The 26,554-nt window shown below is 33.5% G+C and overlaps 1 protein-coding gene and 1 long non-coding RNA gene across 2 annotated transcripts in view; one reads left to right on the top strand and one right to left on the bottom strand.

The window, feature by feature from the left end:
• Positions 1 to 1,039: 1,039 nt before the first annotated feature.
• Positions 1,040 to 9,080, bottom strand: LOC100374155 (sperm-tail PG-rich repeat-containing protein 2-like). Its single transcript, XM_002731437.4, has 10 exons — positions 8,702 to 9,080; positions 7,623 to 7,912; positions 7,209 to 7,373; positions 5,688 to 5,912; positions 5,344 to 5,457; positions 4,812 to 4,971; positions 4,076 to 4,332; positions 3,621 to 3,804; positions 3,141 to 3,256; positions 1,040 to 2,607 (listed from the first exon to the last, which is right to left on the bottom strand). The coding sequence occupies exons 1-10, from the start codon at positions 8,811 to 8,813 to the stop codon at positions 2,473 to 2,475; spliced, it is 1,758 nt and encodes a 585-aa protein (XP_002731483.1). The 5' UTR covers positions 8,814 to 9,080; the 3' UTR covers positions 1,040 to 2,472.
• Positions 9,081 to 12,794: 3,714 nt separating this feature from the next.
• Positions 12,795 to 26,554, top strand: part of LOC144362077 (uncharacterized) — a 51,558-nt gene continuing 37,798 nt past the window's right edge. The window contains exons 1-2 of the long non-coding RNA XR_013422540.2: positions 12,795 to 12,984; positions 13,665 to 13,869. This is a non-coding gene — a long non-coding RNA (uncharacterized LOC144362077). The remainder of the gene's footprint in view (positions 12,985 to 13,664; positions 13,870 to 26,554) is intronic.

Below are 26,554 nucleotides of genomic sequence, written 5' to 3'. Positions count from 1 at the left end.
TATATAAATTTGGTTTTTCAGGATTACTTCAAAGTTGAGTTTGTGTTGTTTTCTCGAATTTTCACCGGCTCGACCGGCGTTCCACAGCAGCGCGCAAAGAGCCCATAGAAATGCATGTACAGTGGTGCGCGTCTTAGCAACGTGGAACGTCTGTGACATAGCTCCGCCCCCGAGGATAGTGAATCTCTCAAAAAAGGACGGCTATGAGTCAAAACGTCACAGAGGGCGCTGTTTATAGCGAGGGCCAATTCATCTTCTGTTGAGATTATTTATTCAAAATTCTACATAAACTATTAGTATACTATCTCCGGTAGAGGTTATGGGGGGGGGGGTGTCATCATGTTATTTTTGCAGTGACTGGGTATAAACTTGGTTACTAAAGTAACAACTCTTAAAATACTGTATTTCATGAGACAGGAATACAGGTACAATACTTTTTGCACAAAACTAAGGAATCACGCATATTGGTGGGGGCAAATTATTATAATTATCTCTATTATTTTCACTCCCAACATACAAGCATCTCATTGAAGTTCAAGAACAGTTTAACATAGAAACAACTGAAAAATAATATTAGGCATAATTAGATTCTATATCATTGAAACCATAATAAGCCATAGGTGTTGACTGACATTCCATTAGTGATTCAGAACGCAGTCACTGATTGGTTAATCTCCGTCTGCATGGAAAACACCGTAATGTTCTATTTCACTTTTTAAAAAACGGTAGTTGTGTTCCAGTTTTTTAGTTAGTGCTCAACTGTGGGTCAGTTCTACAAGTTTATGTGTTTATCAGTTCGTTGAAGAGTTTCGTTCGCAAATAAATGCAGTTCATGTTTTGTGAGAGTTATGTTCAAGTTCCGCTGAAATCCTACTCAAGTTGGAATGTGGCCAACCGAACCCAACCACAGATTCCTTCAGATTCCCCACATGTTATGAATTAACTTCTGTCACAACATTCAAAGGAAAAAAATGAATTTAAACTAGGTGGCCAGGAGAGTTGATAGGATGAGTAAATGATTCAAGATATATCATTGGTATAAACTTCAGAGACATTATTTTAATGTTTTAATGTTCTCATAATTACCATATTTACAAAATTCATACAAATACTTTTTAAAAGATACATGTTTTATGTACAAATCAGTACCAACCCATATTATTTGGTTGGAGACCATCAACTAAACAATAACAATTTGGAAAATTTAAATTCATACATAATATATTCACTAAAGGACGTACACTGCAACTTACTGCACAGTAAATGCTGATAATGTTTTGTTTATTGAAATTGTATTGTTCCCAACAACTTGATGAAACTTTGACATTTCAATTCAATAACGAAAAATCAACTTCAACATTTTAAAATTATCAGTTTAAGCTACTGACAAATGATGCCATTTAGTGTTCAATCATCAAATCCAATTTCAAGTCTGGATACTGATGAATCCCACTATACAATGTCTAGAGAGCTCACCAATATTTAAATTAGTAAACACGGACGGGTCAATGTTTGCTCCCACATGGTGACAAAAAAGCAAGTGAGTTAAAAGCAAGTGAGCTGACCTACAAATTCAGAAAGGTGATACATGTACATCAAATAAATGAACACAAAGGAATGATAGTACTGGTAAGTGAAAACGCTTGGCATTTTGATCTGGTATTTAAATTACCTTTATCACTCGCCCAAATCATGACCCAGAAAATCTATTTATCATTCCCTCAATCCATACAATGTAATAGCATAGCTCACCTAATCTATTGCACCTTTGTGCACCAAATTTAATCTTATTTTTGGAGCAAACAGACAAAATGTGACATTGCTTCCAGTTTGTGATAAAAAAAATTGAAATATTTGCAAACTATAAATAAATAGAACTATGGAATCTGTCACACTGGCACTCAAAAGGATAAGCTCCAATTTTCATAGCTATTTTGAAGAAATTTTTTGTCATATAACACAAATACTTTAAGAGACCATACAACTTTAAGAATCATGATCTGTAAATATGACTGATCATTCAATCTGGGAACGATTTCTGGAATTTCACAATTTGAACTGAACTATCAGTTTTATACTAACCATACAATATTTCTATTGTGATGGAAATTTACATCATTTACAAAGAGAACATCTTTTTTTTTTTGAATAATGATGTCTATATTTTTCTTAAATATGGTTACATGTGTTAAATGACACGTAGGGTTAATCACTAATAACCAAATGGAAAGATAAATATTAAGTTTTGAAAACAATACAGCATCCTCTAATTTATGTAAATATATGAAATGAATAAACCATTATTTTGATAACGTTATTTGTCTTCAGAGAACAGAAAAAAGTTACAAATGCATGAAAAAAGTTATGATCAAAATCGGACGAACTATATATACACAGATATTAATACTGCTTCGAACCACACAAAAACTTGATCTCTGTAAACAACATGTTTGATGGATGCTGATTGGTTAGTTAGACACCCAATAAGAATGCATGCTTTGTTGTAGAGGTTGATCGTCCTTCAAAGTCCATTTGTGGTGCCACTGGGTTATTGAGTGTCGCATTAAACGTGCCTTTCAGGACGGTGTCTTGTAAAAGAGGACTCAACTGGAAATAAAAGAAGAATTTAGAATAAACGGATTGATATTATATTTTATTTGTTTAACATTTACAGTTCTTCATGTGTCAAACCCTAGGATTTATAACATAAGAATATAATAGATCCTTTACAAATTGGTATGGTACAAAATACTAATGCTAAAATATATTTACGCCGAACAAATTGTTTTGGTCATTATGCCTATGAAAAGGACGACCACAACATTTTTTTCTGGTTTCTGCCAAAATACCAGTATTGTTAAAATGAAATAAGAGTTCAATGTTTTTTAAATCAGTTGATTTGACTCTATAATCATTGTTATCAAAACTAAGGAAGAGACAATTGTTTTGCATTATTTTGGTGAATTCTTTAATCTGGCACATTGTCCTATATTTCTTTTCACAAATTTCACAATTAGTTTCCAATTTCAGCGAGCCACCTGTAATCTCAAACAGAAATGAAGATCACTAATCACAACAATTGTAGCAAACAGTTTATTTGAAAAAGTATTACTGGTAAAAAAATTAGTCCATGAATCTACCTCGTATGCTCCTGGGCCAGGGAAGTCATTCTTCATAGCCTTGAATCGTTCGTCTCTCGTTACCATTCTGCCAAGTTTAACAACGTCCTTCACAGTAGGATCATATGAACCAGGACCTGAAAAATAAATGAAAGTGAAAATCCACACTGAGAAAGCCAATATGGTATTTGGCACATCCAGCAATTATGTACAAACATGGTAAAATTCGAAAAATTGTGTGCTTCAACCAGGGCAATAGACCAGAAGAACTGGGCTATAGACCAGAGAACTGGGCAATAGACAAGAAGAACTGAACAATAGACCAAACAACTGGGCAACAGACCAGAGCACTGGGTAACAGACCAGAGAACTGGGTAATAGACCAGAAGAAGTGAGCAACAGACCAGAAGAACTGGACAATAGACCAGAAGAACTGGGCAACAGACCAGAAGAAATGAGCAATAAACAAAAAAGACTGAGCAATAGACTCATTTAACATACCAGGATTGTTTGGATCAGTCTCTTCAAAGATAGTATCTCTTGGTGGTACAAATCGTGATGCTGAAGACAAGAAAGCACCAGCTTTCTTTTTACCTTCTTCGGATCGTGGACCAGTATGAACAACTCGACCTTGTGTCTTGTCATGTGACTTACTGACCTCATATGCTCCTGGTGGTGGCACCTCCTATAAACAATACAAGAAATTATCATGAATTATAATTCAGTGCATACCAAAGAATACTGTCAACTGTTCCGTTTTTGAAAGGAGAAAATTTCGCAAAAGTCGCTGTTATTCCGTGTCAGCAACAAAATTTTGTGATTTTCACTGTCTTATGAATTTCCTGAAAATTGGCTGCTATGAAATTCAATCGCTTCTAATGACGTTGTCTCTAAAACAAATTCCTCAGTGGTCTAATGTTATATAATATGAAGTCTGTAATGATTCAAGCAATTACCTTGACAACTGGAGGTGGTGAGTGTAGCCTGTTACTCTGTGATGCAAAGTTGGCGGTGATATTTTGTGAGTAACGACTGTAAGTTTGTTTCTCCTTAACCTGATAATGGGCCGGACCAGGTAGCGTGGTCTCCTGTTTTTTTGTCATTGGGTGTATCCGTACGGACGTGGTACCAAATGCACCTCTTCTGGTGCTTTCCATATAAGCTTTTTTCACACTTTCTTGTGACAAGCCCGGAAAATTATATGTGCCTGGACCTGTTGAAAAACATGAAGAAAAGTTATTTTATTAAAAATACAATTTTCTAAGATTTTTTAAATGTAAATTAAACAAATACAAGTGATATTCAAATTTTGCTTGGTGGGGGGGGGGGGTGTCAGAAATTTTTCATAAAATCATTAATATATTACACACTGAGGAATGTACATTATTATACATTATTGGAGATTTTTGTCAACATTAAATGACAATTTCCCTTTGGCGAATAAAGAGCAATTAAAAAATTAAACAGTCCTAAAATGCTCATTATTTTAAGCTGTGCATTAAGTATTAAAGACTGTAGTACTGCTATTATATACCTATTAAAATACAGAATAATGTTTAGAATAACAAAATTAATTGACAGTTATCATGATAATTGAAAGAAAGATGACTCTCAAAAGCAGCAGGATAAGTAACCCGTAGGGATATACCCCAAGGTAGGCCAATATTTTTGTATGTTGTTGTTGGTTCTTACCTGGTGTTTTCTTAATATGTGGTTCTGGTACAAATCTAACAGCTGTTTGTCCAAAGGGACTTCTTTTTAATCCTGTTATTTTTTTAAGGGCTTCCATGGAATGCCTTGGATCGTTATATGCACCTGGAGCAGGAATATTGTGAGCTTTTTCATTGAATCTCTGTAGGAAAAATGAGAGATAAAAATAAGTTTCTGAGAAAAATTGGAAAATTATGGGGAGAAAAAAAACATCTACACATCATTGCTTGTTGCCTTAATGTTGCATTAGAAAATCATTCCTCTAGCTTAATTGGAATTTTAAAATTTGATTTTTTATGATACAAATAAACGTGAATTTGATAATGCACTGCAGGCCACAAAAGGAGACACAAAAGTTTGTAAATGGACAGGTGTTGGAAAACTATACATTAGTGTTAGAAAATTAAATTTGAACAAACAATAAAGTGAGAAGTCAAAACGATCAGCAATATTAAAACACACTGACTGAATATAATTTTTTTTAATTATTTTGTGATTTATTAATGTTCCTTACCTTAGCTTGTGCCATAAAGGGAGGGTGTTCAACTTCAATTCCCTCTGTATTAACAGCAGGATTTTGTTTCTTGAACTGACTTTGAATTTCATATTTTCCAGGACCAGGAACATCCTAATAATAAAAACAAATAAAGTACATGATGATTTCGTGAAATTCAAAACCTCTTTCAAGATATACTTTACAGTTGCAATAACAAATCAAATTTTTAGCTAAGTTTAAAATTACTGGTAATATTTTTTTTTGTTAAGTGAAACCTGAATTGAAATCAATAGAACTCATTGTTTCACAATGGCAAATTTTATAATTTCATTTCACTGGGTAAGTAAGTATGATTTACACACCCTTTTTTCCTCCTGTTGTACGATCATCTCATGGTACCTTGGTAGTTTTGAATCGTATTTCTTTTCTTCAGCTCGTGCATTCATATTTTCTATTGTAAGTTCAGAATCAGTGTACGGGTTATACTCTCCTGGCCCGGGACCGTATTTGCCGCCAAAGTCCATGCGCTGTGATGTCCTGTTACCAAAGTGCACGCCACGATATTTCACTGATGTTTTTGTGTCAGCCTGGAATTAAAATACACATGTTTTCATGGAAGCACTAAATATTTCACACACTATGAACACTTTTTTTTCTTCTATATATGAGGCATTCGCTACAATAGAAAGTCATTGTGAATCCCTGCCCGAATAACGTCAGTGACCTACATGTAATATTTACTGCAAAATTCTTGGGAATTTTCCTAGAAAAATTTGTACATTGTATCTAGCAAAAAAGAATGCATTAATTTGTTTAATTATTCATACTTTTCCACCAACATGTCACACATTTTTATGTATTTTTGTTTTTGCTAATTGTGAACTAACTGGATATACAGGTAATAGATGAGATACAAATTCCCTGGTTGCTAGGTTACATACATTCGCTACAGAAGTGGGGTCGATTTTATAATCATTTTGTTGTTGTGAGCCTGTTTGCCTCAGTTTTTCCAAAGTTATACATACAGTTAGCAAGATTTTATAAAGTATATTTTGTTCTGCTTTTTGGGTAAGTTTTCTACATTTTAGGGATATTTTTTAGGTAAAATTTCAAAAGTTATAACTAGGATGCCTATACATATAAAAACAATTTGTTCAGTACAAAACGGAAGCTTGTACTTAAGACTACATAATACTGCTGACCAGAAGTGTATCAACACTGATCAATTTCCACTTTTTTATGTATAATAGCTAAGCAGCAGAAGAACAAAACTCAAATCTTGATCAAACGCTTCGATAAAATATGGAAACAAACATGCAGGATTATTTTTTTTGTGAAAGACGACACAAGCTGATTTTTCCATTCAAAGAAAGGTAATAATTTTAAGTGAGCTTAACAGAATTCGGGTTCCAAATGTGATGAAGTGCAGTGAGAAAATGGGAGATACTGTGTTGATTGAAGATAATAAACATGAAAAATTTCATCACTGCTTTAAAAATTACCATATTTGCTCTATCAGAAACTCATCTTTAATACAAGACCACCTGACATGTAATAACAAATATTCTTCAGCTGTCTTTGAAACAAAATCAAAACCTAACAATATTACAGAAACTATTTTAATCTGACATAAGCAGATAATAGAGCATGTGTAAAGCATGATGCATGATGGGTGAATTTTCACAAAAAATTTCAATTATGTGGCTACATGTAACATTACATACAAAACTGGTTTTTGCCCAGCAAAAAATGTTCCATTCTCTAAAGCCAATGCCGTGATGGTAGAAAATGGAACTCTTTTGAGGACAAAATCAAGTCTTGTGATTCTAACGCTGTCAATGAGACTTTGGAGACCATCTGACTCCACGTTGTTTTATACTCACATGGTGGACGCTGTAATATGCAGGGCCAATTGAGACATCTCTTGGTGGTGCATCCTGCTTTTTAAGAATTCCATCGACACCTTCTTCATAACCATAAGCCTGGCCTGGGGTTGGTATTGATGGAGCCTGTGGTTTGCGTTGGTATTTCACACGACTTGTTATTAGCTGTGGAAACAGAATTAAGAATTTTATAACTTTTTTCATGTGTATAAACACGATGAAAAGTTCCACAATTCATTTTGTTGGAACGAATCATAATTTAATTCAGTTTTCCTTGTTGAAAACACAGTTTTTCGGTTCTTATCCACATAAACTGGTGTAAAATAATTACTGAATTAGTAATTAAAATTGAACTGAATGATACAGTATGATGACCTTTGTATTGTACAATATTTCTAACAAAATTTAACCTACCATTCCCTTGTCTCTTTTTTCACTCATTACACTTGGTGCAGTAGTGGGTTTGATACCAGATTTTTTTACCCAATCACTGTGTTTGGATAAATTGTATGTTCCAGGGCCAGGAGTTGCCGACACACGATCCTGGAACCTCTTGGATTTATTTGCTAATGTTTTGCCCCCCAATACACCATCCTGGGCAAATGCTGGGTCATAATGTCCTGGACCAGGAGCTGCAATGACTGCATCCTGTACGTCAAGAAATGTCTCTCTCTGCGTCATAGAGCTAAAAGGTGCATATCCATCTGGGAATAAAAACAAGATCTTGATAAAATAATATGTATATTTATATTTATACTGACAATCGACACTAGACCCGGCCCAGCCATAGCAATATTATTGTTTTGTATGATAATTTATTTTCAGAGCAAAGTTTCTATCACTGGTCCATTCTTGCACCTGTATAGCTATGGCTACATTTTGTGATGGGAATTCTGCTAATGAGTAGCGTGATTGTAAGCTGTCAACTAATGAGAAGACAGCTTTTGGTCTGGCCTGCTCTACGCAACCATGACACATATAATGTCACCCTGCCAAATGAAATTCTTTGGGCAAGCATCCGGGTTCCATAATGTCATTGTATAATGTCAAGAATTAATAGCAATAAATATGCCAGAATAGATCAGTCATGGTAATTTTGCTTCAGACTAAGAATTACCATAAAAAATACCAAGGCTGGGTCTAAAATCATATTAAAAAATACATAAATCCACAATAAATATTGATGAATATTCAGTGATTAGATTTTAACTGCATATACACAATCACACGTAAAGAAGGCCATGCAACACGGTATAGGGAGCTATTTAAATTAAAATAATAAACACTTGTCCACGTTCAGGTGAAAACAGGGCACTTGCTGTTCGATCATTACACATAAATTACATTGAATATGTAAAAGTATACAATTAAAAAACATAAAGGGGAGTAATAGACAACACGATGGAGCAGAGGCGACAAGCTAACTGATCTAAGACTTGTTGAAAAAGAACTCATGACAAGCTCGACGATCACGGTGGATCACTGCTACATACCTGATCGCAAGAGAGCCTGGGTTGCAATCGGGGTTTCATAACTGCCCGGTCCAACGTTGGGCCCGGTGCTCTCCGCAGGCAATGACAGATTTCGCGGGGCGCGATCATACATTTTGAATCAAAAAATATTACACGGCCCGTGAGTATTGACGTCTTTCTTCAAAATGGACGACAAGACGTGTGTTGACCTTGTTCCGAGTCCTCGTGACTCGACTGATTTCGACCTTTCCTGTGGCCTTGTGACTGAATTATGAAAAATACTAGATTTGTGGGTCTTCTGAAAATGCATAAAAAATAATCCGATGATAAATTGTCGGCAACATTCGCAGGAAATAATCCGTGTAAGCCACCTATAAAATGGGAACAGTTGTTTACTTCAGCACATTGTTCAAGAAGTTGCTATTGACAACCACGCGCGAAGGGTGTTCCATCCTCGTACCAATGCTGAATTAAAATATAAAAGCAAGATTTCAAAAACTACTGTTATTTATTATTTAAATTAATATACTGTGAAATTTATTAGTTAATATATTTAGATTATTAAACTTAGTGTAAACTAATTTTGTAATTTAGCTTACTGTAAATTAATTTAAAATACGATGTGTGAGAGGGTGATAACTTCTCACAGCGCCACAAGAATTTTTTTCAGGATACTTTTGTTTTTATTGCAGAAACTCTACTCAGACGTTGCTTTACATCTTGAACGACCCTGATCCGGGGTCTTGGACTAAACTATACTCCCGGTCAATATAAGAATGTTGACTTATATTGGTAGCACCAGTCTATTTCCCGGGCAAATTATGATTATATTTTGTTGAATGGTGACCATTTTGTCAGTATTAGAATGTTATCTGGAACACGTTTATGATATGATGGTATCTCAAATTGGATTGGACAAACGCGAAACTATTTTGGGGGCATTTCCACGCTTAATAATGTGCTATACACATTTGATGGTAGTCAATATTGATAAAGTAAAAATATTTCAACACCATACTCCTATCTGAAATATGACATTGAACTATGAAAAAGAGAAATGCAAGTTCGAAATCAAATTATCCAATTTTTGTGGCAGACGTTCGGAGCCTGATATATTTCTTTAAAGAACGCACATTTGTGTATTCCCTGAAAATGACCCGTAGTTAATAACTGTAATTGTTTTGGAAATTTCTAGCAATAAATAAGAAACATTTCTCATACATGTACAATGAAACCTAATTTTGTATGAAACATCATTCGTTTCTATGATTTCCGTTTATTATGACGACCATTTAACATATTATTAGTAAATGGGAGATGGGGGGGGGGGTCACTAGACAAATAATCATATGCTTAAGATTCATAGAATTTTGCTCGTCAAGTTTATCCGACAAGTTCATGTGCAGATCATAACAATCATGGATAAATAATCCTGAGCATATATAGTTACCTTGAAATGAACTCGACACAAGTTTTCAACAATCTAAAAACACACTTACATACGCATTTGCAGAGTGAATTCTGACAATATAGATGATCATGTAACATTCATCAGTCCGATTCACGCAAACAAACTTTCTCGTTAAAAAACAAACTGTCTGTTGATTCACAGCCGCGCGTCACTTTTAATGGGCGTTTATTATCTGTGAAGCTATCGTGTGAAAACTTACGACCCCGATCGGCTCGGTGTGGCCAATGGTCTGCCCCCACAGTTCTTGATTATCGGTAACTCCTGCCGGAAAACAAGAATTTGTAAACTCTACGCAATGTGTATGACCAAACAGCGACTTCATTATATATTGTTGATAATATATTTGAGGCTATGACGTTTAGTTTAGTTATTTGCATAATGATATTGATACATTGTATGGAACATCTCGTGAGTATTTAGACTCAGTTCCAGGCCTAGCAGTTGAGCAATAAACACATTGGCTACAAGTGCTCCTCTCCAGTGTGTTATTCTCCTCCCGGATCTGGTGACCAATACTCACTTGGTTCACTCTACCTTGAGAAGCCTGTTCTCAGTTTACAATGATACTGGTGATAGACATTACTGTCTTAAAAAATCGGGAGAATATGCAATACACAACCCATTTATATTCCGAAATAAACAGGGACACAAGAATAAAACAAGATGCTATTTTATTATGTCTAGTCACATGGGCTCTGAACCGCAACTCACTAGTATCCTGTCCTGATCGGATGCCTCCCCGCCACAAAATATCACTGAGTCTGGTCATTTTCAGCTCAATGAGTCAATCATGATCATTTATGTTATTATTTATAATCAAGAGTGTGGGGAGACTGTTTTCCTCAAACCCAACGTATCCAACATAATGCTAGCTCACAATATAAGCGTCGTTCCGCTCGATGTACAACACTACACCGGACGTCTAGCGAAGACGGTAGTATTATTTCATTACCTATTCAAATGTACCGGTATGTTAAAAACGCTCACTGGCTCTGTGTTCGTAATTCCGTGATTTTCAAGAGTTTCAATACGGTTACACAATAACCTGGCTTCGCCCCTTAGGTTGATGAAGTTTTTATTTGGACATCTTAATCAAGTTGACCGAAACTATATATCACAAGTGCCGCATTGGTACTAGTGTCGTTCACCGCTGAGAGACGATGTGTCGTTCAAGTCTATGAAGCGGAACTTGAAATATTTTAACAGGTAACGTTTATTCCAGGAAAATATCAGCATGCGTTACAAGTAGTTAAAAATGTTAAATAGTGTGTATAAAAAGTTGCGATTGTGAAAATCGGAACTTGAAAGAACAAGGTTGTCAAACTTGAAATTTACTTTGACAAATTCATCAACATCGAAATACCGGAATACAAAAATATGATGTCAAATGTGAGTGACTGCAGGCTTTTAAACATAGTTTCAACATATTCCAATCTTCCACCAACAAAATTGTCGACACTGTCCGAGTTGCGCCCTCTGGTGGTAGGTATGGTTTTGTTCTGCGGGGGAAATCGTGCTATGCACTCGCTCTTTTAAAATCATTACCCCGTGGGAAGTTATCCGAATACGTGGTAATATAACCCGAATAATGAGCAGATTAAAATTAGAGTAATCAGTAAAACGCATAATAACGCATATAAAAAATAAATGATTTTATATTATTTTGAATAAATGTTCTGACTTGGTAGGTTTTTTAAGCGTGTATAACACACTTAGTAATTATTTCGTTGTTATTTAAGAACAAAGACAAGGATAATAATATATTCCATAATGAAGATTAATTTCATCTTTATTTTACTAGTAGTTTGAAACGATCACCTGGACATGACAGAACAGATAGCGCCATCTACAGTCAGTGTGAAAATCAACTTACGTAACATTAAGAATAGAATCATATATGTGACTTATTTTGCCGAGACTGTCACGAGTGATTAGCTAACTTTAAAATACTGTTTTAGTTTTACAATGTTGAAAAAATACATGGGTCTTACGTTTAAAGTTCGCGTGTGCCGAGAGCGTTCACTGAAAGGCCTTACCAGACTGTCATACAAATTTCTAGTACGGCGTGATTAGTTATTTTAACTTCAGTGTGCCTGTGGGTATTTACAATCGTTTGACTGGATTCCAGGTTGATTAATATTTTTAATCGCGCCACAAGCTTAGACGTTTTTACGGGTTATTGATCACTTTATTTCCCAACTTCATTGTCAGTTGTGACAACACACAATTAAACCGTCAAGATTTCTCACACACATTGCCAAAAAATCGCTGATACATGGCCCTGTAAAATAATCACAATACGAATATAAAATATTTATTTATCTATCAATGTGTTCGGAATTGAACTTAAAGTAAACAATTCGTCTTCACAAAGCGGCGCCTTTCTTGCACTCAATGAATATAACGGTAGACGAACTCACCCTGGTTCCATCACTGTTGGCGGCATCATGTTTAACCTAATTAGTTCGCGATTACAACATTTCACACATGTAAATTTGAAAACTACATTCACATTGAAATAGCGCCTCTCTTACCAGTAAGAGGACGAAACTACAGTAGTCACATATATTGAATTTCCGCACATTCATTTCCCAGTCTGACCTATTTATGACCTCATTTGCATAACAAAAGAATACATTGTTTAGGCGTGGTATAGTGCTTTCAGTTCCGCGGTTTTTATGACGATAAGCTCACAGTGACATTGTGTGGATGCAGTCTCGGCGCACAAGGCTATGCCCGGCATACTCGCGCTGTCTAGGATAAATTAATCGCGTTAGCATGTGAGTGGATATGTTTCAACGTATTTTCAGAGAACATATCTATTTTTTCGAAGGTAGGTCGTAATATCATTTTATTTGGCAGGGAAATTGATGTGTACAAACATAACCGTTAGGGATGCGGGTGCAAAATGGTTTCATCTGCCAATGATGACGTACTGCTACTGGTAATACTGGTGAGGTATTTATTTCAGAAAAAAAAAATATATATGCATTCTGCTATATTGTTAAAATATAAAGTATTATTTGGCGTGGAAATGAGTGCAAATTTGCATGCGATTCTTTGGGTTAAAGAGCGCTGAGCTGTGTTCCCGTAGCTGTGTTACGTGCATGCTGTGGCTGGGCATGCGATCAACAACTGTTCACGGCGCATGGCCGGTACGGGTCGTCAACTGTTATCATTTTAGATTTCTAACATATCCCGTTGTTTTTTTTTTCTATAAAAGCTCCAAACACCTGTATTAACTCACTTCTTGTGAGACCGACGTGTGCACCACGAGGGGCGCGTTTGAGGGTTTCTAAGGGTAAAAGGCCGCCCGATTTCCGTACGAACATCTGGACGTATAATAAAGCCCCTTTTCAAATATCATGTAGCAGTCGTGTGCTGTCGATTGTTCCCAGAGGTACAGGACAATGACCAGCGACTACTTAGTGCAGTGATGACTGATCTAAGCGGGCAACAGCACCGATATTAACTATAGATAGATGGATATATGTGCTTATTTTTATCTCACAGGTCTCAACGTTACTCATCGAATGTGACTAAATGACACTGTGGCCGCCTATCCTGGGGATCAGCGAAACCCACCTGGCGTGAACCAAGGAAGTTTAAGAGTTTGAACCCAAATATATTTACACAAAAATGAAGATCCGATTTCACAATCCTTTAGCCGCGGTTTTAGCTATACTGTGTATCTGCGAACATCTTGTTTTTTCTGAAGGTAAGTGGTTGCCATGGTTTCGCCATTGTGTTTGTGTCTCCATCATTGTGAACTGCATTCATTACCACTTGTTTTGTCTGTATAAACACTATTTATCATTCCCTTTTTCTTATCTTCCAATAAGTTTAAGGATTTCCCTATTAAACGATCTGGTTTTTGTGGCTGTGACACCACTACTAACATTTATTTGGTCAATATAAACTAGTACGTAACATTGAGATAACGGAAATCGTATAATAGCGAGTACTTGTTAGTGAACATTCTTCAGATCCTTGTACTAGTACATGTAAAATAACATGTGCTTATTACATACAGAAAATAGAACACTATTTTACCTAGTAGTCTGTAAATTGGGGTTCTTAAATTATTACTTTAATTCTAAAATTTTACAAAAAACCTAAATAGAATACTATAGCGGCATTAATAGTTCACTGGCTTTTAATTTTGAGTTTTTTGTTGATATGTGAAATCTGCTGCATTAAATCCTTGGTAATATGCAAATTTACGATAGAAATTACTCATTGTCTGCCAAATTTAGAAAAAATAAAAATTGGCTTTTTTAAATCTAAAAATTCACTTTAGAGAAACTGAATTTTAAAATGAACATTGAATGATGAAAAGATGAACATGTCATTGCTAAACATCTGTCAGAAAAACATGTTTATTTTTTATATCATAAGAATTTCTTCATTTTTTGTGGTTTCAATTGCAGCTGCTTTTAAGTTTTGTGTGAGAGTGTCTTCACTTTCCTCCACTCACGATTTCCTTCACTTTAAAAAGCACTTCAGAACAACCAGGAAATTAACATCGTAATGGAAAGAAAAGATTGTAAACATATTATGAGGTTATTACAAGAATACCTCAAAATATGCACGAAGACAGTACAGCTGGGGTATCGACCGATGCGCAGCAGTGGTCGAAGCGTGGCGTACTGTACGAGTACATACTTTGATGTATTCTCGTAATAACCTTATTATTATACATCTTTTCCTTCCACGGATACATCATGGGAATGCCGATATCCAAAAAGTTTAGAACAGAATCAGCGAACTTCTTCATGTGGAGTCCGGTCAAACCCTGATGGCAGCCATGTTTGTTTTTATTATTAGAGGACACTTACATGCGTAATCATTCCATATTTGGAATTCGCATTCCCTTGTATGGTAGGATGAAAATACTCCGTAAAATACTGCAAAATAACAGCACGCTGTAACTTATGGTGTTACGGTGACAGATGTATAATGATAATCGTTATGTAGTTTTGTTTACTGAAAATAGCAGTAGTTTAAAATATAGTGAACAAGAAAATAAATTGTCACAAGATTCTATAATTCTTGTTTTAACTTGTATTTCTTCAACTAACTTATGACAGTATGTAAATAGGTTTTTCTTTTAGTATAGTTTTATGATGCAATGACGCATGAACTAAAACACTTTCTGTAATTCATGATTGTAGAATAAAAATCTTGTAGTTTTTTTGAAACATACTTTAAATCATCAAAACATTACTAAGAGTAATGAGAGACTGAACAATTAATGTGTGTAGGTTTGTTTATGGATGGAACTATTTAATTTTCTTTCAGCTCTGTGTTAAATTCACTGAACCATGCATGATTTGTGGCCGGATGTAAAATAGACTAATGAGCTATTACAATAACAGTTGAATTTAAGTTAATTTAGAAATATTTTATGCATCAGATGAGATGGAACTTTATTACAACTGTATGGAAAAGTTAACATTAAATAATGTTCCAATTTCTCCTGTTATTCATGTTCACTGTTCCCCTGATTCTATATAACCTTGGTAATTGCCAGTACAGTGGACATGATGACAGGAAAAATTGGAACATTATTTGAGAAGCAGTAACAAGTTGTGTAGATTTTGATCTTTGTCGCCGTACAGTTACAATTGATTGATAATTACAGTCCATTTCAGTTATGGCTGGTTGATAATGAGGTACTAGCATAATACACTACTGATTGATGGTGTTTAACACTAGTTAATACAGTACTGGTTGAAAAAACTGCTCTCTAGTTATTATTACAATTCTGGTTAATAATAGGCATTATGCACTCTGGTTAATATACTACTGGATAGTTTCACACTAGTTAATACAGTTCTGGTTGAAAATAGGGTGCCGGTACTCTCATAAATACAAAACTGGTTGATAATAGTAAATATTGTGCTCCAGTTATTATAGTTCTGGTTGATAATGAGGAAATGTCCATGATTTACGATAGTGGAAGCATCTATTTTCCTACTCATTAACTAATTGATAATAGTGACTTATTATATTAACTTGTAGTGCTGACAACCTATTGATTTTAATACTGGTCTAGGAATGCACCATTAGTTCACATTGGTAGTACTGTAGCAAGTTGTTCTTATTAATGTACCGGGTATTCACAGATGTACCGGGTATTCACAGATAAAAATTGTCAGCCCCTGGAAACATGCAAACACATGTGTATTACATGCATATCTATTTTAATACCAGGGAGTGGCTATACCGGTAATATTGAAACCTGGGAATTCTGTTGTTATAATCTCCAAACCTACCTGTTGAGTTGAATGACCACTTCATATTAAAATAAAACTCATGGCACAAACAGGGAAACAACTTAGCATTTTGAAAAATTTGCATAACATTAAAATATGTTAATACCGGTACTCTCTATTGTATGTATTGTTATACTGAAGTTATTTTACCAAATTATAGAATAGTAAGCTTTTATGCACTAATGCTATGGGAAGAACCCTGATATTGGTAATAATGTCTGACAGGTCAAGTTGGTTTTTGGTTGGGTGTATGTACAATACAGCCCAAGTCTAACTTTTAGCTAGCTTTAGCTGGTTTAACCTTTGCACCACTAGCCTTTCTCATCCAAAATTTTTTGCACTTTTTTCTTATATTCTTCAATATTTCTGGAAATGAACCCTAATTTTGGAGCCAACATGTAAATTTTCAGTTTTTACCCAAAAAATTTGGTTATTTTTTGTCACAATCTTTTGAAAGAAAATGCAGACTAAATATAAACAGGACTATTTTGTGAGTTTGTTATAAAAAGCTTAAAGCTAGTTTAGACCGCTTTCAAAACTGACACGTATCTAATTTGTGCAGAGTATTCTGCCTGAATATGTCTCATATTAGTAAAATAAGTAAACACTACAAAGAATAAGTTGAAATTTATAATGACAATGAAGCACTTTAAAAATTATGAACTTTTATGAAAATTAAAGGAAAGCCTGCTAAATAGCCGGCTAAAAACCAGCTTGGAAGTTAAGTTATGTCTGGATTGTACTTTAGCTGAAACTTGTCATGGCTTGAACCGAGTAACAGTCAAAATTTTGGTTCGGGACTTGCAATGACTGAAATCAAGTCCCTACTTAAATAACCACTAATGGAATACCTGAAAGTTTGTATTAGTTCGATAGAAAATTCACATCACAACTATAAAAAAAATGACTTGCCTTGACAATGTGGTGTTGATTACCTCTTTAAATTCCATAATTTTCCCCATAAAATACAAAGGGATGTAATTTTCTATTCCTACAGGTCAACACTAAAATATAAAAACATTTATATCAGTTTATTTTGTTAATGGTGATTACAGTTCGTGTTCGCAAAATCAGGGAAATATAAGGATTCAATGTGAAAATGTCAGTATTAAGAAATGAATTCTGGGAGGTTTACTTTAAAAATCAAAATGAATTAAAAAAAAATACAGAAAATTAAGACATAATTGGAAAAAAATGCATGATTACCATTATCTGGTTCATGGGTGTGGTTCATTTCAGTTTACCCCCTGAGTCATTAATTGAAATGTATTACATTTAATACCAACAAAAAGGGAATGTTTTATCAATATGTGTAAATGTCAGGGGCTTCAAGATACAGGCTTGACCATTCATTTCATATCACGCATACATCAAAATGATAATAGAACATTACATGCTTATTTTTGAAAGTTCAGGTTACTCCTATTATATTCTTCTCATAATATTTATACATCTTACCCCAAAATTATTATTGATAATTTTAACATCAGAAAGTCAAAAACTTGATTATAGGATATAAGTTGAATTAAAAAATTAATTAAAATAAATAAACAATATTGTACTAGATGAATGAAAACAAGAAAACATGAAAATATATTCATTAGATTATTGGATTTATTAAATTTCCAGTCGGGCAACTTTTATGTCAAGATATCCATTGTATATTACACATTCCTAATTTAATAGTGGTGACATTTTAATTTTTGTGGCAGAAAGGTTTTTAGGGAAATTGCAGTCAATTACTGCAAAATACACAAACGGGAAATGCTTTAGTTTGTAGCAAGTCAGATGTTTTGATTGGCTTACCGTGTGATATACCGGTAATTTGCCAAAAAAAAGGCATGATGGGTAATGTGCTGATGTACATGACTTTGTTTGTTGAATCTTATTTGTAAATTATCTAGGTATGAACATCAGAAAACAATTTAATTAGGTCCAGATGCGTGTGCCACATTGGGGTGAAAACTGGCCATAATAATTAGTTGAATGCTAGTCAACTTTTGTATACCCACGTTATTTATTTTCAATATTTACCTATATATAAAACACTGTTTAGACATTTTATAAAAATGCCAAAAAATGTTTTACTAAATCTTATTTTAAATTAACGTGACCTTGGGTCAATCTTGGCTATTAAAGTGTACATGTGATAATTGGAATAGGTCTGGTTGTTAACACTTAAATTTTCATAGTCATTTTATTTTTTGTGGCAAAAACTGCTATTATATGGTTTTACATCGATGCTTGGAGATGAAATGATATTTATTTTCAATTTGCTCTTGCCACAAAAAATTCTTTAAATTTCATGATAAAAAAATATTTGTCTTGTACTAATTGATATTGTGAATTTTAAAATATTTAGTTTGAATACAATTATATATCGCTGAAATTACAAATGAATCTTACAATTTGTAAAATTACTGTGTGGGTGGAAAACAGATTCGCCCTTTGGGGAATGAAGACACATGCATCACAAAACTTCCTGTTCTGTAAATTTCAAGTGATGATGATTCCAGACGAAAATGAGTTTAACATTTATTAGATCAATCGAAAAAGGATATTTTATAGTTTATTAATTTTTTATATGTTTTGTAAGACGTATTAATGACAAGTTTAAATTAAAATAAATTAGCGCAATTGGAATTGTATTTATTTTTTCTATACTGTAATAGAAGGGCATGTGAACCCATTTTATTTACTGTATATGCTGGCTCGTTAAAATGAGGTTTATTTTTACCATTGATACCACTCTGCCATTTATGTAACCGCTTGAACTACTAATATTGAGTACTGTACCACAGTGTTTTGTGTGTATTGTTAATGGATTTACAGGGGAAATTACTACAATAGCGTGACGTAAAGAATTACGCATGTGATTAATTAGTCATGAGGTCAGCAGATTTAAACAGAAAAATCAAAAACACAAACGTTGATTGATTTGTGTTATAGCGATTATGCATTTAAATATTTCTGTGAATGTAATGTACAGAAAACTCTTATAGTAGTTTTGGGTATTGCATTGCACGTATGCAAATTAATGGGGTCAGAATTTGATTGGGTCTTGTTTGACACGTGACATAAAACATGGTATGATAAATGAGAGGTTGGATTTTAGCATGACAGTACTTAATATTGCAAAAAACTAAATAATAAAAAAATTATAAAAATTAGATTTTGTAGATCAAAAGGTAAAATAAATTATCCGGTAGTTTCTCTGGAGAAAATGTCATATGTGAACCAGACCTCCCTGGAGGTTTTTTTATTTTAATCATTGATTAATTTTTTATATCCCTGTAGTCTCTGTCATTGTGTTACAGTCAGCGTAAAGTTTACAAGTAACATGATTACATGAATGTAGATAGTAAGAATTGCTTTCTTATTTTCATTTTCAAATTTGGTAATTTCTTTACAAAATCAGTTAGTCTTGTTTAAGGATGAACGCACACCTAACACAAATTTTGCTACATTAAAAGTAATTCGACTGGCTATTTGAAAATTCAAGGAAAAAAAACCTGGAGTTTTACCTATTCCAAGAAGCGTTGTTCACAATTGAAGTTGCTTAAAATTATGTAATTTGATTAATTATTCAGTAAGACGTATGTTTTGTACACACAAATAAGTGAATAAAAACTACATCAGCAACAGACATTTTGTTTATTGATCCTGTGGCATTGTATTACTATAGCAAAGGTTTTTTTCAGCCAATAAAATTATTGAAAAGCCAGCAGTTATGTTTGGAAAGTTTTGTTATGTTTTATAGTTACATCAGGTTTTAGTAAAATATAGGATTGAGAAATCCTAGAATATGGTTTAACTCTAATATTGTCACCCTATATCTTTTTTCATTAAATTGACCAGATAAACATAAATACTATGGGGGAATCACAACGTCATTTTTTCCATAGAAACAAGTTTGTGTACCCAATTTTGTCATTTGATGGAATCTTTTTTCAGCAAAATTGTATTAGAATTATACAGGTGAATATGAGAGGAGGGTGGTATACCCTTTTAAAATTAATATTAATTAGCTCTTGAATATTAATGAGCTCATAAATATTAATTAGCGACGAACATTCAAATCAGGCTTGGCAGAACGCTGACTTTATATTGGAACGAAACAGTGATACAGTGTATACAAGCGATGGAAACAACCATGTATAAATGATATCATTACATTCTACTTTACTCCTATATGTATATATATAAATGTATTTTATTTATTCATTCTAAAATATATGCTGTTACTTCATTTATAACTCATACTCCTTGCAAACAACAATATGTAGAGGTTCCATAAAAGATTTCATCATACCAAGTCAAGACGTGTATGTCATTGATTTCCGACTATTTTTGATAATTTGATTGATTTTTTTTTTTAGAATTTTAAAATCAGCAAAGTTATGAATGAATTATCGACAAAATGTTTTTTCTATTATTCCTCATCGTATCAAACTATTCTATGGTAACTTTGATTGAATGCAAAATCTATGCACTGTGTAACCGAGCTTTAGCCTAATTATAGACTGCTGGAAGACGAAACTGATTAAATTACCGGATTTGTCACTTCTAATAAATCTGCCGTATTAGATTTTGATATAATTTTTATGGCAGCTTTACATAGTTATAAATATATGAATCAAGTAATATCTCTCAATCATGCTATTTTAAGGTCTCTTTTTTATGACATCATATGATGTTTGTTTCCATGACAACTGGATGCAAATAACAGAGGATCATGCTTGACTGTTGGCATGTGAAATGGAATGTGAATAAATTTGTGACTTGATTCAGAAACATGTCTACTCTTTCTATAACTCAATGAGGACATCAGTTAAGAATCCTTTTAATGTCAACCACTTTGTTACTTTATTTCTATGACTTGATTTAATGAAACGTACTCTTGAAATATACAAGTAGTATAGGGGTTCTCAAGACGGTGACGGATTGTGTACAGTCGTTGTTACACATGCGTGTATGTGTTATTCCTCTTTTAATAACACTCGTTTAATAACAACTATACACTTAAATTTATAATTGATTCTTCACGCATTTGAGAGCATAATAAATTAATATTTTCTGCAGACAAGTATCATAATGAATGTTAATAATTAGAGATAATGTGTCAAAACTGACAGTAATGTATTTTTGTTTTTAAGTAAGAAAACAAAAGGGAAATGAAAAACCATCATTTGTTCAAATGTATAGAAACTTGTTCACTGCTGATATGAAAAAAACTAGTTGATACCGGTATTCTATTCAAAGTAGGTGCTCATATGACTGATTACAGACTGAATTCTATATCACTTATTGAAGATTATATATTTGCAAGTAATTCAGGTTTAAGCAGAGGAACTCTATTGCGAGTTTCAATTTATTATTGTGCGCAAACACACATCCATTTCATTTTTTTCTTCAATAGTCCCACTGTAACCTATAGGGTATAAATAATTCTATGGGAGGCCTTGAGTTAATCTGATCTGATCTCTAGTAACTGTATTTTGTTCAAATGAAATCTTTGAAGTATTTTTGTTCTATTAAAAGTGTACGGTAGCTCTAATAGAAATGCACATAACCAGAAATTGCCTTTATTTTACATATGCTAGATTATATAAAAATAATATTGCCATCAATTTAAGTATAAGTGTATGCGCTACTAATAGAACGAATATGATATGTGTATACATGGTATGTAAGGGGAAAGGGACAAATGTCTATGTTTCAATTGGACTCTTATTTTGGGTGTGCTAATGATATGATTGTTGTAATAGATCATCAAAGTCAGTTTCTACTGCCAGGTTGTGGGGTTTTGTACATGTATGTTTAATTAAAATGATATGGTCAGTGCCTAGATTCAAATTTTAGGATGTTATTTTTAGGATAGGTTATTTTGAATTCTAGCTGATTATATGTGGGTTGTGTAACTCACTACTCAAGTTTGTACGGACATTAAATGTATGTGTTTTTCGTGATTGTCATTCTATGAGTTATGGCTTCCCACAACCAGAGAATGAACTTTATTATACATCTAGCAATAAAAACAATAGAATTTGCATATGATCCAAAACATACTCATTTGAAAGTTTGAATTTTAAATTTATACAAGGTACACTTCGTCGCAACATCGCAGGTTATTGCCATTATATTCAAATATTTCCTTCGTTTACATTGAATGCAGAAGCACTATTTCATGCAATGGAAATAGAATTTCGTCAAGCGTTCACACAACACAAAACATTTTTCACGTTCATTTCGAGCTTTATATCTCAACAAATTATTACTACAAGCAGAAAAAAGATGTATAATAATAAGGTTATTACATGAATATTGCAAAGTATGCACTTAGTCAGTACAGGGTTCATCCATCTCTGCTATGTGTTGCTCGATATTATCACCGTACTGCCTTTGTGCATACTTTCCGGTATTCTCATGATAACCTCATAATATTTTAAAGTAGGCAATATTTTAAGTCTCTATTCAGAATCTAAATATTTTGGCGATCCCCTTTCTTTTGTAGATTACATAAATTGCTTGATTCCTGCCATCTTTGTTTCACTGTTAATTACCACGGAGTGCATTGTGTTTGAAAACACCATTGAAAACAAGCAAGCTAGTGTGATGTAGTGGCAGTTTCCATCAGAATGAATTTCTGTTTATATATGGATTACAACGCTATTATCATCTTTTATCTACATCTATATCTATATGTATCTCATGAACAATTTTGTTATTGAATAATGAGTACATTTAAATAATAAATTTAATAATCGGATTAACATTCAAGGTCAGTGAGATGATCAGTATTGATGTTATTTCAAGGATGTACCAGGTTGTGATAATTTGGGTACATCATTCATTGTAATCATTATAAAAGCTTGGATTTTGATGTAAACCTCTAATAAACTACGAGTTCATGGCATTTCATCTTTTGAACAGGTTGTCATTGACAACATCTGGGTTTATGACCCATTAGCGAGGGAAAAGTTGTCTCATTCATTTTTATGGCAGCGTTTATTTAATAATTGTTTTTGTTCCTGAAAATATTTTTGCCATTTAACAATACTTGTATTTTATAAGCCCAGCCCAGCATGGTCGTAGTTTTGTGACACTTTCAACTAAGTTGTTTTGCCTTTGCAGAATTATCTTGCAAATTTTTACAAAACTGAATCTACGATTGTTAAATATCTGCTGGGCAACTGCATATTTGATCAGTAATGAATCAAAATTGATAGATCTAAGTAGCTAAGGCAACCAAAGTATCCTGAATTCATCAATTTTCCAGCAAAATTCACTACTTTAAGATCTATTCATAGTGGGAGTGGCATATTAAACTGTGCTTTTATTGAAAGTAACAACTGTTGATTCACCCCCTACTATGCTATAATAATAGAACAATTTAGTATGAAAAGCTATGATCAGTATCGATTTTTCAACACAAACTTTTAAATTGATGATTTGTGGGATGCAGACCGATTTCAAATCCTTAAATTTTATAGATAAACTGATTGTGGTTGCATAGCAGTTTGTTGTTAGGCAAGGATTTACCATGGTAACTGCATAGAAGCACATTGAAATCAAAAGTCACATCAGCTATATACTTAATCATTAAAATAGTACTTATTTTGACAATAGAAAAATCTCTACAATCGCGTAAGCGTATGTACTACTAATAGAGAAAATACAGTACGTCTCCTCATGTCCGTCCAGATGCTTCAATTGAATTTTATGTACCTTAAAGTGGAAGTTGCATTCCTAAGAGAAGCACACACATTCATTTTGAAGAATCAAGAACCATATGTACAGATGCTATATAAGCTGCATCCCCTCTGTTACGTAATACCATTTCAATAGAAGTCGCAGATTCTAATACAGATTTTACCGTAATCCTGATCATTATCATATTTTTATGTTTTTTTTCTATAATTTCATTGTTAATTTTAGACCAAATGGATATAATTTTCTGTTGCCTATAGGACTTGATCCAAATTATTGAAAAAAATAAAAATATAAAAAAATTTAGGTTTACTTGAGAGAAGGGTAAAGTTGATTTTGGCATTCAGGGTTTAAATACAACTTGTTTTAATTGCCTACCTCCATAGGTAACTGATAGGCATGATATATAATGGCAACAGCAGATGTGTTCAACATTTTAGGAATTTATTTAAGAAAAACCCATGAAGACTGAAATGGAATATAATATAAAACCATTATATAATATGCAAATAAACTATACAATATTTATAGTTTCCTGTTTAGCAATTCTGTCACAACATAAAATGTAGGTATTTTCATTTTGCCCAACATGATAGATGATTTATGACACTACTTCTAAGTTATAAATAGATTGCAGTACGACATTAATTTAGAGAAAGTGTACATCAATCTTATTAAAAGTAAATATTTGAATAGGATCCTTGTAAATGGTGACCTTTTTTTGTTTTAAACGAAGCTTGGTTTCAAATCGGTCCATGATTCAACAGGTGGTGGTCATGGCAACAAGGTTTCACTCATAAATCTTGTGATTAGTAATCGTTTTACGAGATGAAAGAAAGACTGGTTGTATCTTTGTAGTTTATGCTTAGTGTCATATAAGTATTTTAAGATAATATGCGCTCGTAATTTGTCTACTGACCACCAAAGTGAACTTTCATTTCTGTATTTTTATTAATTGTTCTAATCAAGATTTGTAGCTAATGAAAAATGTTTTTGTTCCTTTGGTTCAAAATTAAGCATTTTTAACATTTTTATTATAAAAATACTTCACCAAAAATGTTGGTGGGTATTTATGGTTCTGCAGTTGGAAAGTGGCTACAAATGTGTCATTGGTGAGGAAGCAGAGGAAAACTTGATAAAAGAGATCAAAACACCAAAGCTATTTTTAGTTGGATTTATTGTAAAACCATATTTTTCTGTATTTAAAAATAATCTATTTTGATGGCCCAGAATTGAAATTTTCAACTTTTGTGCAGATTAATTTTTTAGGACTGAACCTTAAAGCACCCAAGTTTTGTGTTCATATTTTTACACCACGGTGAGTGTTCATTTTCGATCCTTATATCATGCATAGTATTATATGTTGTCACAGTGTTACGCCATACAGGATAGGTAGAAAATGTTCATCACACGTACTATAGAACTATTAGAAGGTTGTTTGGCATTTGTTTACAATTTGATGACGATTGCTACGTTCACATTACGGGATCTCGGCACGAGCTGAAATGTTTAATTCTTTGTGTTTGCAGAGGGAATACATCAGCTACGTTCACGTTAGTGGAGATCCACTTGGGGCCGACTTGGCTCGATCTCTAACCTGAACACCATTTATAGGTTAAAATTCTTCATGTTGGCTAGCTCGACATTTGTTTATTCTCAGAATTATCATTAAGTCCTTCCAAGTATTAGTTGAAATTAAAAAAACAAAAAAATTCTATCATTATTGGAACAATTATCACTAACAAGCAGATTTGCCACATAGCATACACAAGGTGTGAAAGAGAACATTGTGGCGTCCACAAAATTAGCATACTACGCACGTACAATTTGATTTTGTGCTAGGCGACAGTTCCGGACATTGAATGTCACTGTTGACTTTTTTTTTTGTATGTGCAAATTGCAAGTGCTAGTGCTGACACAGTGAATTTTTGCCACAGAAGTCATATTCATGTTCACTATATTGCGCTCACAATGATATATTCATAATTAGTGCAGCAATAGTTCCACTTTGAGCACCTAATGTGTCACTTTTTCTGACGTGAAATATACATGTGATAAATATAAACATGTAATCTCACAGTATTTTTTCTTAGGTTGACGTACATAGACACTTGTGATTAGCATACGAGTAGCAACCTTGGATTGATACAGTACTCCAGGTTGTAATTACTCGTGTCTGACGTCAACCTAGAAGAAAATAACGTGGTATTATATATAGATATCAAACATATTATGGCATGACGACTGTTTTAATGTTTCTGAGACTGATTACGATAAATATGACCCCTTACATTTAATTTTCATGCCTTCAGGGATTTCCTTTTACCAAGATATCATTGAGAAACATTCTAAGGCAGGTTTAATGAAGGCTGTTCGTTAATAAGTGTGATAGTTCCGATATATATCACCATCAAA

The sequence above is a fragment of the Saccoglossus kowalevskii genome, chromosome 19 (assembly GCF_978046115.1).
Source record: "Saccoglossus kowalevskii chromosome 19, keSacKowa6.1, whole genome shotgun sequence".
In the NCBI taxonomy this organism is placed as follows: domain Eukaryota; kingdom Metazoa; phylum Hemichordata; class Enteropneusta; family Harrimaniidae; genus Saccoglossus; species Saccoglossus kowalevskii.
Note: the sequence above shows the minus strand (reverse complement) of the source record. Positions and strands in the feature narration are given on the sequence as shown.